Source organism: Ascaphus truei, chromosome 7 (assembly GCF_040206685.1).
Source record: "Ascaphus truei isolate aAscTru1 chromosome 7, aAscTru1.hap1, whole genome shotgun sequence".
Taxonomy (NCBI): domain Eukaryota; kingdom Metazoa; phylum Chordata; class Amphibia; order Anura; family Ascaphidae; genus Ascaphus; species Ascaphus truei.
In genome coordinates, this window is record NC_134489.1 from 15,686,375 (window position 1) to 15,704,895 (window position 18,521).

Below are 18,521 nucleotides of genomic sequence, written 5' to 3' on the forward strand. Positions count from 1 at the left end.
AACGGGTTATGATCCAGCAATCTATACACCTCTAGAGCACCTAATTGGTTCACTTATGTGTACCTGTTCCTCAACTCCACAACAGAACCTGATCTGTCATTGCACTATTGGCCTCAGTAAAAACCACCTCCCACTCTCACCAACCTAAAAAAAGGTTGGCGTATGAGGGGGCACACGCTGCCCCCATAGCGGTTCCCATAAGCTGAAGATAAAATTTATTCTTAAACAAAAAATAGTTATGTGTAAGAATAAAGGACATCAACTCCATCAAAAAATCCACTAAGGAGCGTGATAAATTTGTCATTTTCAGTTATTTGTCTGTTAAAAATAGGTTTAGACATTGCATTTATTTTTTGGTTGTTGATGCGGTATTCATTTTTGTGTACTTTATATATATATATACTGTATATTCAAAAAAATGAGGGGTATAGATCTATCAATCTATCTATCTATCTATCTATCTATCTATCTATCTATCTATCTATCTATCTATCTATCTATCTATCGTGAGTAAACAAAAAGGTGACAAAAACCCTCTACCATGTATATACTGCAAATATAAAAAACACCTACTGTATAAGCATATTAATTTCCACAAACCAGCTGTGACGACTCCCACCTGCTCTCTTTACCGGCCCTTTGGCGGCTCTGTGGGAAAGGCAGGATTGTGAACCTTAATGTGCTCATAACTGGTATTTTTATTATCTATATCTATCTGCATCTTTGAACATTGCTTTGCATGTCAATGCTTAGCACAGAACATAATAGAGTGTGAAGAAAGAATGAACTCGATCATTAACTCAATGGAATTGTGCGTTCAATCTATAAGTAAGGCCTAAAATACTGAGTGATTGCTTTAGCAATGTAGGAATAGATCATGCTGTCTGATCTAATAAGAGGGTTCCATGAATCTGTATGAATCCCCTTCACAAGAGCAAGCTTATTATCATATCTAAAATAGGCAACCAAGGAATGATGTGTGTGGGTGTTTATACTGAATTTGCAATAAACAGAACAGACACCAGCAATATAACTTATGGATCATGTGCAAAATGATAGATACCAGATTTAATCAGCAAATGAAGTCCAATAGAAAGTAACTGGATTTGTTTCATGTAATACAGTAGCGGCCGGGCTGAATCTAATGCGGCTGCCCCCACAGTTTAAAAATAGCGTGGGCGGCACGCGGGCTGCCTCCGGCTGAAAACCGTCCGGTTTTCCCACGTGCTTTCAATAGTAAGCGCCATTAGCGCTTATCTATTGATGCGGCCATTTTTAAACAGAGAACAGACCCGCGGCTAGCCCGCTATGCTCCCGGCAAGCTTTAGAATGAGCTTAGCCGGGACAGTAAATCTGGTGTTATATTTCTTTGTCCCAATTTGACAGCTGGGGGAATTTGATAAATAGACCCTATTGTGTTGAAGCTTTGACAAAAGATTATTATTAGCTTTGCAAAAGTAGACGATAAATGTGAAAAGCTCAAAATAAAATATCACATTATATGACACACCGCTTTAAGATCTTTGTTAAACTCTCAGTAAAGAAAGTATGTAGCAAGGATTGCAAAGTCACATTCTTATTCCCGAGGGATGAAGCTGATTTTGAAAGAGGGGGGCAGTGTTTCAATGCCACATTCTGCAGGGTTGATGTCCAGGTCCTTTGGGTCAACAGTCGTCTTCAGTTTGAATTTCTGTAGGATGGTGGCAAAGTATATGAAGAGCTGCATGCGCACTAAACTCTCACCGATACACGTCCTCTTCCCTATGACAATGACACAATATGAGAAAGATTGTTAGTCAAAGACCCCTTCTAGTGTAGGATGGTGTGGTGGTGCAGTGATCCAGAATGGATACCACATCAGAGTGATACAATGTCAGAGACAGAAGGGAGCTATGGGACATACTGTACACTTTGATTTACTGAGTTCGATGCTGGATATTGCACCCTGATCCAGCAAACTGCCATTGACTTGAATGGCAAGTAACAACAGACCTTCGTGAATTTGCCCATAGAGTCTCTCCCTCCCACTGCAGGGTTACCCAGTGATAGAAATATAAGTAAGCTATGGGACAGAGTCGGTGCCTCCCACTGCAGGGTGACCATGACCCAGACAGATGGGAGCTAAGGGGGGGACATGGAGTCTGTCACTTCCATTGCATGGTGACATAATGACAAAACAGAAGGGAGAAACTGTATATGACATTAGGTCTGTCCCCCAAACAGCAAAGGGACACAGGTTAAAGGGAATTATGGGACATTAAGCCTGTCCCTCTCACCGTAGGGTGTGCAGAAATTACAGACTTAGAATCTGCAGCACTGTGACATAGGCACGCACTACTTTACCTGCTGAAAATGCCAAAAATCCATTGTTTTTCTTAAACTTTCCATTTTCGTCCAAGAAATGTTTGAGGTTGATTTCCTCAGGAGTTTCAAACTGTGATGGATCCCGTAAAACAGTTCCCAATATGGGCAGCATATCGGTACCCTAGAGACGAAAGACTTTATCCCACTGACAATCTCCAAACATCCCCAATGTGGCTTGGCAGTTAAGCCATTGGTTATTTATACGCAGGGTTGTGGGTTTCATTCCTTCTCTTACTTACTGTATTTGCCCTTATATTTATATATATTATATGTATACTATTCTGGTGGGGCAGGAAATAAATATGCTACACTTTGTATTTATACTCGGTATCTGTAAACAAAAATAACCTCAAAGTATTTTCTTACATCCTGTATACCCTGCCCATGTTTTCAAACTCCTATTACTATACATTTTGATTAAATAAACAAAACCTTTTTGTCATTGGACAATTTGAAAACGTTGTCAGTACTGCCATTAATGTGTAAAGAAGCAATTATAAATGTCATATTGTTGGGGCTCTAAATGGGTGAATGTTTGGCAGTCAAGTGTCTTATTTACCCTTATCCCATTCTGTCCTCATCAGAGACCCAGTAAAGAGAAGGGAAGGGGTAGAAGAGGGGCTTTGCCAATGCATAATTATGTTTATTTGTGAATGATTTTTGTTAAATATCACCCATTGCACCAAAATGGCACTGACATGTTTTAGGGGGTTACATCTGTGTGATTGATGCCTTTGTTACCAAGATCTCACAACTACAGTACTGTATACATATTTTAATTTGTTAAAGTCAATTTCTAAAAATCGTGAGCTGAGACTTGGAAGAGATTTGATTTCCTCTGCCCGCTCCCTATTTTCTTATGTTACTGTATTCAACAAGAGTTATCACTAACAAAGTCCCCCTCACTCCCCATATCTTTATTGGCTCTCTGAAAAGTACGGAGTGGGGTGAGGATAAAGAAAACACTTGATTGACAAACACATCTCCTTTCTGAAGTCCCTAAGAAATACAATTTGTGCCTAATTTCCAAAGAAACAACAGCAGACAAATCTTTTTTTTGTCAAGAAGAAGACCATTAGATTGTTACATCCTCAAGAAAATGTTGTTTCTTGCTCAGCAATCATTGGTTTATTTTGGCTCCATGGACTGCACCATTAATAGACAGTGTGTATGTGTTAAAACCAGAACATCCAATAAGATCTGGGGTGAATAGGATAGCTGTACCTGTGGAATGTGGTATCCGCGGTAGTTTACTTCTTTAGTGGTGGAGCGAATGATGCCTAGTGGCAGGACATTACTGAATCTCTGAATCTCATGAATGGTGGCATTCATGTAGGGCATATTGTTCCTGTCCTCTATCATTGGCTCTCTTCTCCGGCCAATCACTTGGTCAACTTCTTCATGCAACTTTTCTGTATTCAGTCAGGGAAACAAAAAACATTAAAGACAAAAAACAAGGAGACTCGGGTTCCCCTGTTTAGTTATATCTGTTCCACTTTCATGGAATTAAGATATACAGGCTGTTTACCATCAATGTCACAGAGGACCACTAGCTTGCATATGGCGTTGTGTGTTGGAGATGGTTAGGAGCACTACAGAGCAATTAGTGGAGGAGTTATAAGGGATTGGTTACATGGAGCAATAAGTAGAGTTGGAGGTAAGTTATAGGGAGCTATAAGGGAGAGACGTTAGGGGAGAGGGTGACTATAGAGAAAGATTATAGGAGCAAATGTGGAGGGAGTTCTAGTTAACAGTTATATGAGAACATAGGAAAGGGGTTATATACTGCACCGACACACTTTATTCGAGCAAATACCCAGTATGTACCTGGCAGATACCTGGAATGCGCCGCTCCTCACCTCTGACAAGCCCCGTTGCGTTTGCCTTCCCAGCCTGGGTTCATGCCTGGCTGACGGGCGGCTGATCTGTTAAATGATAATGATTAGGATTTAATAGGCTGCAATGCTTTGCGTGTCTACCAGATGGCATAAATTCATGAATTGTAATGCAGTATATATATATACTGTGCAGTATTGCAGCCAGCGGGAATAAAATGCTTCAATCCCTGCTTGGAAAATAACCCAATGCACTCGGGCAGAAAACAGTCACAAACCTCAATACACTCGGGTATACCCGAATTCGTGGGACTAGCCGAGCTCGAATAAAGTGTGTCGCCAGTGTACTGTATGAGGTTTGGCAAAATCCTTTCTGGGTTATCACATTCGGCTCGGGCTTTTGTTCTGGCTCGCCCTCTGTGTCTGAATCGTACATCTTTGCTTCTGGCAGCTTCCTTTAAAAGGACAGCCATGTGAGCAGGAAGTTGCCAAGCAATGTTCCAGTTTCCTGCTGTGTTCATGCAACGCGTTTATGCTTATTGTCTCTCACATCACCAGACCCTGCTCACGTACCTCGACTACCCTTGACTTCGACCTCTGCAACCACACCGACTTCGCAACTCTGCTGCCAGCCCTGATTTTTGGACTACTACTCACTATTCTATCAGGACTCTGTTCCTCGACTCAGGTTGGTTCTTTCACCTTCCTACCTCAGCCCTGCGGGTCCACTTCCTGCTTGAGACGAGCATCATTACACTATAAAAGCGGTCATACTGTAGAAGCAGTTAGGTAAGAAATGATAGAGAGCGGGTATAGGAGGAGTTATGGGAGCAGTTAGAGGAAGGGTGATAGAGAGTGACAATAGTATGCAGTTAGGGAAGGCGTTATGGAGAACACTTATAGTAGGAGCTTGTCAGTGCAATATTGTAAAGTTGCATCAACGTCTGTGCCCGGTAAACCCTCCAAGTCCAAGTCGAGCGTTAACCTCTGTTTGAAAGATTAGTGTCACACATGAGAAACTAAAATAGCAAGTATCGTAGTGCCTCATATTAACCCTTATAACGCTAAGCATGAGAAGAGAATCACAGATAGATTACCTTGTATCTCTGGGTACTTCAGAAGAATCAAGAAGCCAAAAATTAGAGTGATACCGGTGCTCTCAGCTCCCCCTAGAAACATGTCAAAGACTGTCGCTACCAGGTTTTCTGTATTAAAAGGTGCCTTGGAATTCTGTTTTTCCTGAAGAAATATAGATTGGAAAAACATATGCACTGTTTCAAAATACTGTGACTCTGTTCTGTGCTTTGCTACAGGGCTCATATCTAGTAATTAGCCTTCCAAAAAAAGGGGGGGGTGTTCTGAGCACGAGCGTTCTAAGTGAACCTTTTTTCTGTTTTGTCACTAAAATTGTAGTTTTATTTTTGTGATTGTGATTGAATTAAAGACTTTTGTGTCACGATAGTGCTGCCCGCAGACCAGACCCGTCCCAAGACTGAGGTGGAAAGTATAATACTACGCACCCACAGCAGAGGGGCGTGTCCGGAGTGTGGTAGTAGTTGCCAGGCCAGGAGTCTTTAGTAAGGGAACTAAAGGTACTTGCCATGTCCGAAGGTAGAAGACTCATGGTGATTGCCGTAGCCCGGGGTCGAGGGTGCCAGAGGTTCGGGAGGTAGAGGAGCGAGCCGAGAACGAAGTGCAGAGAGAGACTGTGTCGTGAGGAGTAAGCCGGGGTCCAGAGCCAGAGGAGGAGTAGAAAGCCAAGCCGGGTCAAACCTGAAGAATACGAAGAACAAGAGCACACACGAATACTAGCCCAACTAGCAGAAGCTAGCAGAAGCTATGCAGAGCAATGATTCCCAGGGAGAACAGGGGTAAAATACGTGGAGGGACCAATCAGGGAAGGAGGCAGAGCGGGGGAGTGCCGTGGAGCGCCTTGTGACTGGTGCAGGCTGTGATCAGCTATGGAGTGTGAGCAGGAGCAGGGCTGCAGCTGTACACGGGGGGCGTGGCTAGAAGGCCGGAGGAGTGAATAAATTACTGCCGGATGTGCGCGCTGTGTAAGATCCTCCTGCGCGCGCCCTGACAAGATGGTGGACACAAGAACCGGTGTCGGGCGGGATCGCCGAGTCCCACGCCGAGGACACGTCAGCGGGGAGCGAGGGGCGGCAGCAATGACCTCCGAGGCAGGTAAGGAGGTGTTGCGTGAGCCCTGCTTCCTGACATTTTGAGAGTTTAATTTACGAGCTTCCAAAGTCACTTCCCCTAATGCCAGTGTGGAAGCAAAGCATTGTGGGCAGCGACTTTGGAAGTTCCTGCTGTAAGTGACAGCTAGAATTGGAAGCAGAAAAAAGACAGGAAGGCGCTCTTCTCTATATAAAATCGATGCAACAGATGGTGCATGCTGGGAGATTGGAGAGCATGGAGGCATAATCCTGTAGCTCTGTGCCCCTCTCCAACATAAGTAAGCAAAAAAGACGAATAACTACACCGATTTACACCAAAAAAGCACAAACGCTGCACAATAACCCCAGGATGTCAAAGAAACTGGCGAAAACCCCAGGAAAGCGGGGCTTACCAGCATATTTCGGCGAGAGCAGAGCCCGCAGAGCGGCCTCAGCAATGGCCCCCGCATCAAGACCAGGCTCTGAGTCAGAAGGAGAAGAGAACCCAGACAACCAGGGGCTGCTGCCGGATATTGAGCGGCTCTTTCAAGATTTAAAAGACGTTCTGCAAGCAGAGATAAGAGCCCTGGCCAAGGAAGTAGGAGGTCTGGGGGCCCGGACACAGGAGTTAGAGGTGCGGGTCGACGCGAACGCAAAAGCAATTCAGAAGGGCGCTAAAATCACGGCGGATCTCCAGTCCCAGATTAATGAAATACGGAACCGGCAAGAGGACGCTGAAAACAGGGACCGCCGCAATAATGTGCGCCTTCGCGGCATCCCTGAGGACATTGGGGACTGTGAGGAATTTGTAGGGCGCTGGATGGAGCATATCTGCCCGGAGTCCCCAAAAGAGAGGCTCGTGATGGACCGCTGCCATCGGGCATTGCGCGCTCGCCCCCAGCCCAATGAACTCCCTAGAGACGTTATAGTGCGTCTACATCATTACCGCACACGGGAGGAGATTCTACAAAAATCACGAAATACCCCCTTCATGGCGTTTGAGGGAGCTAAGATTGCGGTGTATCAGGATTTGTCACCCATCACACTGGCCAGACGGAGGGACCTGTGGCCTGTTACCAGGGTGCTAAGGGAGAAAGCGGTCCGGTACCGGTGGACGTTCCCCTTCGGCCTCATGGTGATCCGTAACGGGCGACCCATACACCTCAAGGCACCAGAGGAGGGGAACAAGTTCCTACAGAAACTGGGACTCGGCACGGCACCTGGCGCTGGCAACGAGGAGCCTGAAGCCCCGGCGGTCAGCCCCGTGTGGAACACAGTCGGGAGCCCAGCCGGAGGAGGGGTCGTCTAAGTTACTAGTTTATCGCTGTTAAAATAAACCCCCAAGTTTTACAAGTTTTAAATGGTTCTGGATTAAAGTTGCACCAGCCCCAGCGAATATGCTGACACACGTTCCATATGGCGGGACTCCCCACGATAGAGGACCGGGGGGGGGGGAGGAAATAGCCCCCGTAATCTCCCACACAGCGCTGAGCCCTACGGAAGGAAACGGAGACTGAACAAAAATTGCTGCTTACCTCGTGGTCCAGTCATGGCGACCGAGGTTGCAATGGCGGCCCCCCAGCTTGCAACGCAGAACACGGAAGCGGAGAGCGCGGGAAGAGCTCACCAGGCGGGAAAATGGACCAGGTAGGAGGAGCGGCTTCAGCTGCGTCTTCCTCGGGCGCCTGCCTACTCCAAGATGGCGGAGGGAGCAAGACGTCACAGGAAGGGGCGTCCCCAAAGGCGGCCATCTTGAGTGGGGCGGAACAAGGGGGAACAAGGAAGGACGTGACGCACGGAAGTCGACACGGTTCCGGCGGCGACGGCCATTCTACACCGGAGGGAGGCAGCATAAGGCGCAAGAGGAGAAACGGAGGGACAAGCGCAACCGGAGAGCAGAGGCCGAACCAAGCCGCGGGGAAGAGCGGCATAGCAACAATTAGACAGAGGGAGGGGATGAGGGAAGACAACAAGGGACAATAGGAGCCCCGGTAGCAGCTTAGTAAGGGGAGTTAGAGAGATAGGAGAAACCGGACGCTGAGTAGGTAGAGTAGATGGTATTGAGTGGCAGAAAGTGTGGGGAAGTGGCAAGCACGAGCGGATAGAGAGAGAGTATTGTAAGTGAGAGGCAGAGGTTAGAGCTAAGAACATAGGTGAAAGGAAAAGCAGGGGGAAGTGAACGCAGAAGGGGAGGAGTCGGAGTAGCAAGTGACGGGAGCAAGAAAGAAAAGTAAGTGAGAACAAGATGGGGATAGGCAAGTGTGCAGGGCGGTGGCAGGTTATAGGGCACGTGAAGGAGAAGGAGATGAGGCGAGAAAAGAGGTGAGGGGAAAGGAAGCCTAATAGCGGCAGAGTACCTAGGGAGAGGTAAGAAGGAAAAAAGAGGTGGGAGGGGGAGCTAGAAGACAATGGGGAGCTCAAGGAAGTCAGCTGCAGAGGAGCAGAGTACTTAGGAGGTGGGAGGCACGACATATGCTGGAGCAGACTGGCATAAAAAAGATATTAAAAAAAAGGGGAGGGAATTAGCGGGGGAGAAATTAGCCAAGTGGAGACAGGAAGGTCACATAGTGGGCAGCACAAGAGGTTGGGGGTGAGATGCAACACGGGGTTATTAGTGAAAGTTATAAGCGTAGTTATTCGTTCATTTAGAGATAACGGGAAACAAACGGGGAGGGGCGGGGGGGTAGAGGCCTGCCCTGATCTCCGCATGTGCTCCGAGTCGGGACTGGCTGGGTTTAGGCCAGTGGATTCCGACAAAGTCCCCTGGTTGGGTTGGGCGACGGGGGAGGGATGCCAAGAGGGAGGGCGGGAACCCCCCCCCCCCGTCGGTTACCCAGGGGCGAGGATCACGGGCCTGCGGCACGGGTGCCAATGCCACGTGACCCATGTTCTGATATCTGTTTTTTCTTTGTTATTTGTCTATATGTTCCCCTCCCCACCCCCCTTTTGTGTCAGCCCTCCCTGGATGTCAATCCCAGAAACAAAGGCTTGGTGCACGGAGAGAGAGAAGCGGGAGACTGATCGGCGAAAAAGACATCAGGAGACAGGATACCTACCGGTCCAACAACGGCGGTTACGTAGATGGTTCACGATATACTGTTCAGATGAGTAATGAGATTATTATGGTTTCACATAATGTGAAGGGGTTCAACAGTCCCGTTAAGCGGAGAATTGCCTTTAGGGAATATACCCGGCGGAAGGCCGACATTATTTTCCTACAGGAAACTCATTTCTCCCGCGTAAACCACCCGAAATTTCTAGATAAGAGCTATAAAACATTCCACCTGGCATCGGCAAATGTCAAAAAGAGGGGCGTAGCAATTATCACGCACAACAGGCTTGCCCTGACCATAGATAAGCAATACTCTGACCCACAGGGTAGATTCTTAATCTTAACGGGCAAGATACAAAATCAACAGGTAACACTAGCGTCAGTATATGCCCCGTGCGAACAAAACCCTGTTTTCTTTGAACAGTTTTTCTCCATACTACATAAAATGGCAAAGGGAAATACCTTCCTCGCTGGGGACCTGAACCGCACACTGGACCCTGACCTTGACAGATGCACCCAACCTAACACTACCCACAGACAGGACATATTAACCCTCCGCAAGGGCCTTCAAGACTGTCAGTTGACGGATATCTGGAGAGAGCAACACCCGGTGACCCGAGAATATACTTTCTACTCACATCCCCATGACAGATATAGCTGAATAGACTACTTCCTGGTATCAAACAGAGTGGTTCCAGTGGTGGGCCACACAGAGATTCACGAGATCTCGTGGTCCGACCATGCGCCTATAGAGCTGAGGTGCACGATTGTAGGGCTAGACAGACCCGGAGCAAACTGGAAGCTCAATGAGCTTCTTCTCAAGGCCCCGGCCACCGAAAGGGCGATACGGGACCGGATAAAAGATTTCTTTAGAGAAAACGAGGGAAGCGTACAGTCGCAGGCCACGCTTTGGGAAGCCCATAAGGCTACTCTTAGGGGGTTCCTTATGAATATCGCTGGTAAGCGGAGACGAGAGAAAGCTTCTAAAATACATGAGCTGCAGGCGAGATTGACACTTCTCACTGCACAACACTCCGCGGATAAAAACCAGAACACGTGGCAAGAATTGTTAGATACCAAGGCGGCCCTTAATTTGGTGTTATCATCCCAGGCCGAGAAGGAGTTAGCTTGGTCCAAACGCAGATTTTATGAAAAAGCCAACAAGCCAGATACCTTACTAGCCAACAAGCTCCGAAACAAGCTTCCAAACTTTCGGATAGCAGCAATTAGAACCCAGCAGGGTGATCTTACCTCTGATCCGAAACAAATAGTGGAAACATTCCGGAAATACTATGCTACACTGTATGATGGAGATAAGGTCACCCATAACCAAAAAACATCGGCTGCCCTCAAGAGGTTTCTGTCTGAGGCACAGCTTCCGACCCTGGGCAGGGTTGAGAAGGAGGCCCTGCAGGGTGATTTCACCCTGGAAGAGATCACAGAGGTAATTAAGTCCCTCAAACCAGCCAAGGCCCCAGGCCCTGACGGATACTCAAATTTATACTATAAAAAATTTTGTAAGACCCTAGCCCCTCATCTTCTGAAGTTATTTAACGGGATCCTAGAGGGAGAGCCCTTCCCGACCCAGATGCTCCAGGCGTCTATCTCGGTGATCCACAAGCCTGGTAAGGACCCGGCAGACTTCAAGAGCTACCGGCCAATCTCCCTGATTAATTCGGACATAAAAATCTTCTCCAAACTATTAGCAAACAGGGTGGGTAGTGTCCTTCCAGGCCTGATACATCCGGATCAAGTAGGCTTTATTGCAGGTAGACAGGCGGCAGATAACACCAGACGGATAATTGATCTAATAGATTTGGCAAGACAAAAACACATTCCGTCCATGGTGTTGAGTCTGGATGCCGAGAAGGCATTTGACCGTATCGATTGGTCCTACCTCCGAGAGACGCTGGGGGTGTTTGGGTTTGGGGGCCGCCTTCTTGAAGCAATAATGGCCCTATACGCAGGCCCCACAGCGAAAGTGCGGCATCAGGGCTTCCCTTCCGAGCTATTTAACATTCGAAGTGGAACTCGCCAGGGTTGCCCGCTGTCCCCTTTACTTTTTGCCCTTTGTATCGAACCCCTCGCAGCCCACATTAGATTAAGCCCTAATATATCAGGAATCCAATTGGGGGGACAGCATCACAAAGCTGCGCTATATGCAGACGACGTGATCCTGACCATCTCTAAACCGCTGACAACCCTGCCCAATGTCTTTGAGATCTTGGGCGCCTTTGGCAGGATTTCAGGGTTCAAGATTAATCAGGCCAAGTCTGAGGCGCTCAACATCAATCTACCTAAACCAAGCGAAAAATTATTAAAATAAAATTTCAATTTTAAGTGGCAATCCTCCGCTATCAAATATTTAGGGGTATACATCACTAGGGATTATAATACTTTATATAAGGCAAATTTCCCCAAGATGATGAAGAAGCTCAAGGAAGATCTCAGGGTATGGGCGGGGTACGGGATATCATGGTTCGGCAGAATTCATAGTGTCAAGATGAATTTACTGCCCAAAATGTTATATCTGTTTCAGACCCTACCAATACCTTTAATTAAATCTGAGATCCAAGCCCTTCAAGCTCACATCATCCAATTTATTTGGAACAAAAAACGCCCACGAATTGCAAAAAGCCTACTGACAAAACCAGTAGTAAAAGGAGGACTTTCGGTACCTTGCTTGATGGCGTATTATAAAGCGGCACAATTAGGCCAAATCATTCAATGGCACACGGACCCCACAAACAGAAGATGGACAGAGCTAGAAAGGGAATGTTGTGCCCCAGTGGCACTTCAAGATTTGATCTGGCTACCAAAACAATGCAAGAAAGGCATTGGAACGCCGCTCTGCGCAGTGGCGAACTCCTTAGCGGTCTGGGAGACATCTAAATTTAAAGCTAACTTAACCACCCCCCACACATTAATGTCCCCCCTATGGGGCAACCCGGACTTTGCTCCGGGGCTGTCGAGTGATAAATTTGTAAAGTGGACGCAGGCAGGGTACAACCGATTAAAGGACCTGGGGGGTAAGGGATCTATCAAGACGTTCGATTGGTTTAAAGAGGCATCAAATTTCCCAAATTCAGAATTATTTAGATTCCTCCAGGTCAGGGCATTTTATAACAAATTTCCTGTTCGTCCTGCACGAACTAATTTTGAACAGCTGTGCTCCAGACCAACGGACACACGGGGACTGACATCTCGGATGTACAGGGAGGTAGTCTGTCCGGCTGGTAAGGACTCCCCCCGCCTACGATACATGCGACAGTGGGAGACAGAGCTAGGGGAGACATTAGAGGACGACGACTGGAAATACATATTGCAAACTGCAGCGAAAAGTTCAATATGTGTCACATTAAAGGAGAACGCATATAAAGTCCTCATGAGGTGGTACCACACCCCAGTCAAATTATCTAAATTTGTCAAAGGTTATTCGCCGCTCTGCCCTAAACAGTGCAGAGAATTGGCTGACCTTAAACACATGCTGTGGTCTTGCCCAAGGGTGGTCCCGATTTGGGAAAAAATTCGAAACTGGCTGGAAGGGATGCTCGACTTAGAGATCCCCCTGGACCCGTGGCTGTTCCTTGTGGGCAGGCGGCCCCAGGGCATGTCTAGAACAACACATAAACTGGTCATGCATTTTGCGACCGCCACCCGATGCGAGATCGCAGCACTGTGGAAGCAGAATGAGATCCCAATTATCCCCAAAATCAGGAACCGAATTTGGCACGTCTGCCAGATGGAGCAGTTGACGAGTTGGGTCAACGACTCTGGCGCTAAATTTCTAAAAGTCTGGGGCCCGTGGCTGGAACAAACCAACATCCCAGGGGTGGACGCCGCCTCAATTTTGCACTAATAGTATGAAAAATGCGTTCTCCTTGGATGGGACAGACGGGACATAGACGTAGGGAGACGTTATTTAGGGCCACCCACACACTACAATGAGCAACAGGCCTATCAAGGTGAATCTCCAGCTACTTGTAGTTGCTTCAACCCCTCGCCAGAATATCGCAAGAACGCCCCCCCCCCTCTTCCCCCTCCACCATACGTCTCCTCCCCAGTCCTGTAAGTCAAGTACGTCCTGTCTTAAATCCCTAATTGGGGTTCGTTTGGTGCTGTCAGTGTCGACAGCTGTTTTCTCATAAAAATGTGGTTTGACCATAATGTACGCCCATGGGCGGTGCGTGTCTGTAGATCGGATTTCCACAAATAAAAATGAAAGTTGAAAAAAAAATCGATGCAACAACCCCACCTAGTGGTAAAGCTCTAAAATTAAATATGTAAAAAGTGAACATAAGAAAGCTATATATAAACACATACAGTATAAAAATACTGTCTACCACTCAACTTTCAAGAGAAACAGCTGGGTTCCTCAATAGATATGGGTACATAAAGATGAGGGAGCGGTGGATATCAATGTATGAAAAATAAAGAATTCATTCTTTAGAGGAGGCAGTCTCTCCCCTCTCTGATGCACATGGTTTACTAGAACCAATAAGACTGAGGGTCTTCCAATCCGTGACCGTGGCTGATGAGAATCCTGGCTTATTTGTTTGAGAGCTTCCTGAGACCCCTGGAATTGGAGGGTGAAGATATATAATAGCTGCTTTGAGTGGGATTCTTCCCAGTTCCCACAAATGCCACCGAAGGCAAGCTCAGTGGACAAGAAAGGAGAAGAAAACACAGAGCGCACCAGAGTTAGTGCTTCAGACGGGGAGAAGTCGAGGAGGAACCGTGCTGAAGGCTGTCTATTATTTCTGGGAGGCTGCATATGGAGGCAACACACACCGGAAAGCCTGCAACCACTAACACTCCAGTCCAGCGTCGGAGAAGGGAGTGGCTGCCTCCTCTAAAGAAATTGTTATGTGTCCTGAGTGACAGCACTATTTTAAGTCTTCATTTGGGGGATCGGTTTTGCAATGTTATTATAAAAATAGCACTGTACTGTCCCTTCAATCCTTACCTCTGAAAGATCTACATCGCTACCTGCCATCCACTTTGCCACACACTTGATGGGCTTTGATATGCTCACGACCAGGTGAGTATATTTATTTATATACTGATTTAAGAACCAGCGCTGTTAACAATGATACTTTTTTTTATGCTGGTGCTGTATGTTCTTTATTTTTCATACACTGATTTCCACCGCTCCCTCATCTTTGTGTACCCGTAAGTGACAGCTATACAGTACCACCCACCCTAAGGTGCAGTTTAGTTTATGGACATCTGCTTACTGTACATGTTTTCACTTCACTGTAAAATTCATGTACATTTCTATTAGCTTAACTGGCCTTTGATTAAGCACTACGCATGCGCTCCAAGTTGCCTACGGCCGTGCGTATAGTGCCCGCGATGGGCGACAGGACGGGTGACATCACCCGTCGCCGCTATCGAAAGTTATATTTCGCTTTGCGGCGACGTAGCGGGCTTACTGGCATTTGATTGGTTCAGGGGCTTTCACATGAGGCGACAGCACTTGAAAAATCAAATATTGCCAGCTTCCTAAATTCGCGACGCTCCATCACCCCATCGCATTGTCGCCGTCGTGCTTACTATAAGCGCACGCGGCAGCGGCAGCAATGCATTTGTTTTTGGGCGATGTTGCGTCGCCCGTCGCAGGCACTATACGCACGTCCTAAGGCAGCAACACATCACCACATACTACTGACTCCTGAATGAGCACTGGATTGTTACGTCACCACTGACCATGCCCAATCCCACCGTCCCGCCTTGCACATGCGCGCCTCCATGACTCGCTGTCAGTGGCTTCGGCGCTAATACAAAATGGGCGCCTAAAGATGCTTCACCGACCGGAGGAGGGTGAGTTAGGATGCATAAGCTCTGAAAAGAAGCGGAAGAAGAACAGCACCGACGAGTTGGTGTAAGAGGCTGGCAGAGTAACCCTGGTATTTGTGTGAGAGAGAGCGGCGCAAAGCGAGGTAACTGTGACTCCGGGATAGAAAGCTGTAGATGCCGGGACAGGCCCTCCTCAGTGACACAGACCTCTGCCGGGGAGCCCCTGACCTGGGAGTGTGTGCCCATATACGCCTCTCCTTGACAGGAAGGGGAAAGAGAGTCTACTAACCAGGTGAGACGGTGACTGTATACCCCGCAAAGTGATGTGAGGTGCCACTCTACAGACAACGCGGCAGTTACTCGCTTCTTTTCGTGGGGGGTCGCTGTTGTCTTGGGGGTATAGTTGGACATAGGGCGGTGTTTGTTATTGTGGTGTATTATCCCAGTGAGGGGTAACATTGGGGTCCGTTAAGGCAGCCTGGGTGAGATCCGTTAATTCAAGGGGAGGGAGTTCAGTTAGTGGGGACTGGGCATATAATGAGCAAGGTTTGCGGGACGTGGGGCTCAGAATAGAATGTTGTGGGGAGGTTGAGAGGGGGAATGCAGCCTAGGGTCTGACAAATGCTCTGGTTTGAATTTAGAGAAAGTGGGGTAATGTGCGCGTTCGTGCACGTGCTTGATTGCATATTCGTCCCCAAAAATTATTTTCAGTCCTGTGAGATTAGCTATTAGGAGCGCGTGTGCACATATGTGCTCATGCACGCGCCTTACTTCCACTACACATTTTCGTCTCCATGAAGGAGTTTTATTCTAGGAGAATTTAGTAGGTGCCATAAAAGAAGTTTCACTTCAAAAATATGAACACAGCTCTAATGGGGGTGGAATTTCATTGAGAATGACGTGACGTCATGTCCGGTTCCGGGTCTCTACTTAAGGTTAGTTTGTTCAGGTATTAGCACTCTTTGACAAAGCCCTGTATGGGTGAAACGCGTTAGAGCGCACAGGGGACCTATTTCCCTCTTTTATTCCATTTATTTGCTTATGGATTAAATAAAGGCTTTTTTGTACAGCACAGTCCAGTCGCCATACTTTTTGCATGCAGTGCTCGCTGTTTCTTTCTCCCTGCAGAAGAACTTTTCGTTATTTACTTGCACAGTCTGGAGCACACCAATCCGCATGAAATACTACATTGAGTAAGTGACTTTTCAGTTTTTCAACCTCCCAGGGAAATAGCCATTAATGCAGGGTTTTCCTATATAGGGGTCTGCTGTTGGTCGAGAGACCAGCTCCGGTCAACCCTTTCTCCCATCGCTAGGCTAATCCCTCAAATAGGGGTGAAGCATTGATATTATCATTTAATTAACTCTTTGTTATCCGGACTGATTTGCATCAAGTATATGAACTTTACATTGTTGGACTACTCTGCAGCACATATTGTGATTTGGGGGGGCTCATCCTCCCCAATTGTTTTCTACAGCTCTAATGAAGATTCAGCTCTGCCCGTACCTGGTCCATCCTAATGAGGAAGCAGTCGATATAATCCCGCGGGCAGTTGCGGTCTAGGGTCGCACTGTTACTTTTCACCCTTTCCTTGATGACATCCTCAAGTTCCTGGAGCATCTTAAACACGCCGTTATGGGGTCCAGGTAAAATCCTCATGATTTTTGGAAATAAGTCATACAGCTGCGAACAAAGAGCCCAAAAGGCATAATGCAAGTGTGATGTATCAGGGTAACAAGACAGTGTTTTTGCCAAAAACTGGTATCTCTAAGAGTTATGGGGAGTGATTATACTGTATGGAACAATAGGATAAGTTATAGGGAGCTGTTATATAGGGCAGGGGAGCGCAATATTTTCCCCCTGTGCCCCCCTGCTGGCTGTCCCTTCTCCACATGCCCCCCTTCCTTACCTTTACTCAGACGTTCTGGCATCATGAGTCACGTTGCCATGGAACTGTGATGTCATGTGACCCCGTTGCCATGGCGACGCGTCATCAGAAAAAATCTGAACCACGGTAAGCGAGAGTTACAGAGGCCTTCGCCACTTCCCCGGCATTTCATTTAAAGGCCTTCAGGAAGTGCGAGGGGCCTCTGTAAGCCCCCACGGTTAACGCACCTCTGATATATAGCAATTGGAGGAGATTTAGGGAGCGTTATAGAGAGAAGTTAAATGAGGCAACAGGGCAAGTTACAGGAAAGAAGTATAATGTGTGGTGCTAAGAACAGTATACAGCTATAATGATAATATTATGAAGAGGATGAATCCTATATGAGGTCTGGGATGTATACTTGATTGTAGGGGGGTACTTGGTGTGGTATCCTAGTTGGTAAACCACCATAGATGGCACTCAAATTGTCCAGGAACCCAAAGGCTAATGATCACCCCAATGAATAGTACCCTAATCTATTTGTGGAATAATGATATGACCATGTAGCAAGCAAGAAGATTCACGAGTCTGCTGCAGCGTCCACGTTGATCCCACCAGACCTCTGGGTGTGCCTCCGTCTTTAGAGATGGATGCAGATAGAAGAGAGAAATGGCAGAGCACAACCGGAGTCATCCAAACAAGAAAATTAGGAGGAAAGTGCGTTATCCATAAAAAATGTAATAGTCATGGAAGGAAAAAGGGCAAGGCATTACCCTACCAACATGTTTTGTGCTACACAGAGCACTTTATCAAGGCATACACATCCCATCATCATTAACATATTTAAAGACTAAGAAATAATTGGTTTACCAATCCTGAACGATATCTGGGATCCTCCCTATAATCTGGGCAATGAGATTCTGGTGTGGGGTCATCAGAGCGTGCACATGCGCCCCTGCAGGCAGCCCCGCCTCCCACATGCAATCCTGGGCCAGCAGAGATAGGGAAAAAAACCCCAGCTAAAACGCGTTTGCGCAGAGCCAGCAAAGGGCTTCCTCACCATGGTGACCATGGAGCGTGTCTCGGGGGGCCGGGGAGCGCGCCGAACGCGCGCCCAACCATCAGCGCCATCCGCCACGTCATCTTGGTGTGCATGCACCACCAAAGAGGAGAGGAAGAGAGAAGAAACTCTAAGCCCCTCGTTGTTCCCGCGTGCCCGCCAGGACACAAACAGGAGCCCCGGGTGAACGCACGTGTGCAGTAGCAACCCGTGGGCTCCCCGTGATCCCCGCAGTGAGCGTGGCCCGAGGGAGGGGGAGGGGTGAGGGGGAGGGGGGGGTCGGTGAGGAAGAGGCAGAAAAAAAGATAGAGAAAGGGAAAAAAGGGGGAAAAAAGGAGGAAAGAGGGAGAAAGAAAGGAAAAAACTAAATAAAGGAGAAAGA

The 18,521-nt window shown here is 47.3% G+C and overlaps 1 protein-coding gene and 1 long non-coding RNA gene across 3 annotated transcripts in view; one reads left to right on the top strand and one right to left on the bottom strand.

Annotated features, from left to right (window-relative positions):
- LOC142498739 (uncharacterized) overlaps positions 1 to 4,900 on the top strand; it is a 65,498-nt gene extending 60,598 nt beyond the window's left edge. The window contains exon 3 of the long non-coding RNA XR_012802541.1: positions 4,758 to 4,900. This is a non-coding gene — a long non-coding RNA (uncharacterized LOC142498739). The remainder of the gene's footprint in view (positions 1 to 4,757) is intronic.
- The window catches only part of LOC142498736 (cytochrome P450 2A6-like), a 55,452-nt gene continuing 37,904 nt past the window's right edge, over positions 974 to 18,521 (bottom strand). Inside the window, exons 5-9 of one of the 2 annotated variants that reach the window (XM_075607074.1) lie at positions 16,719 to 16,895; positions 5,297 to 5,438; positions 3,589 to 3,776; positions 2,344 to 2,485; positions 974 to 1,761 (exon numbers count right to left, since the gene is read on the bottom strand). In XM_075607074.1, coding sequence (XP_075463189.1) covers positions 1,577 to 1,761; positions 2,344 to 2,485; positions 3,589 to 3,776; positions 5,297 to 5,438; positions 16,719 to 16,895 — 834 coding nt within the window. In that variant the 3' untranslated portion in view covers positions 974 to 1,576. The remainder of the gene's footprint in view (positions 1,762 to 2,343; positions 2,486 to 3,588; positions 3,777 to 5,296; positions 5,439 to 16,718; positions 16,896 to 18,521) is intronic. The other variant, XM_075607075.1, reaches the window with a different exon arrangement.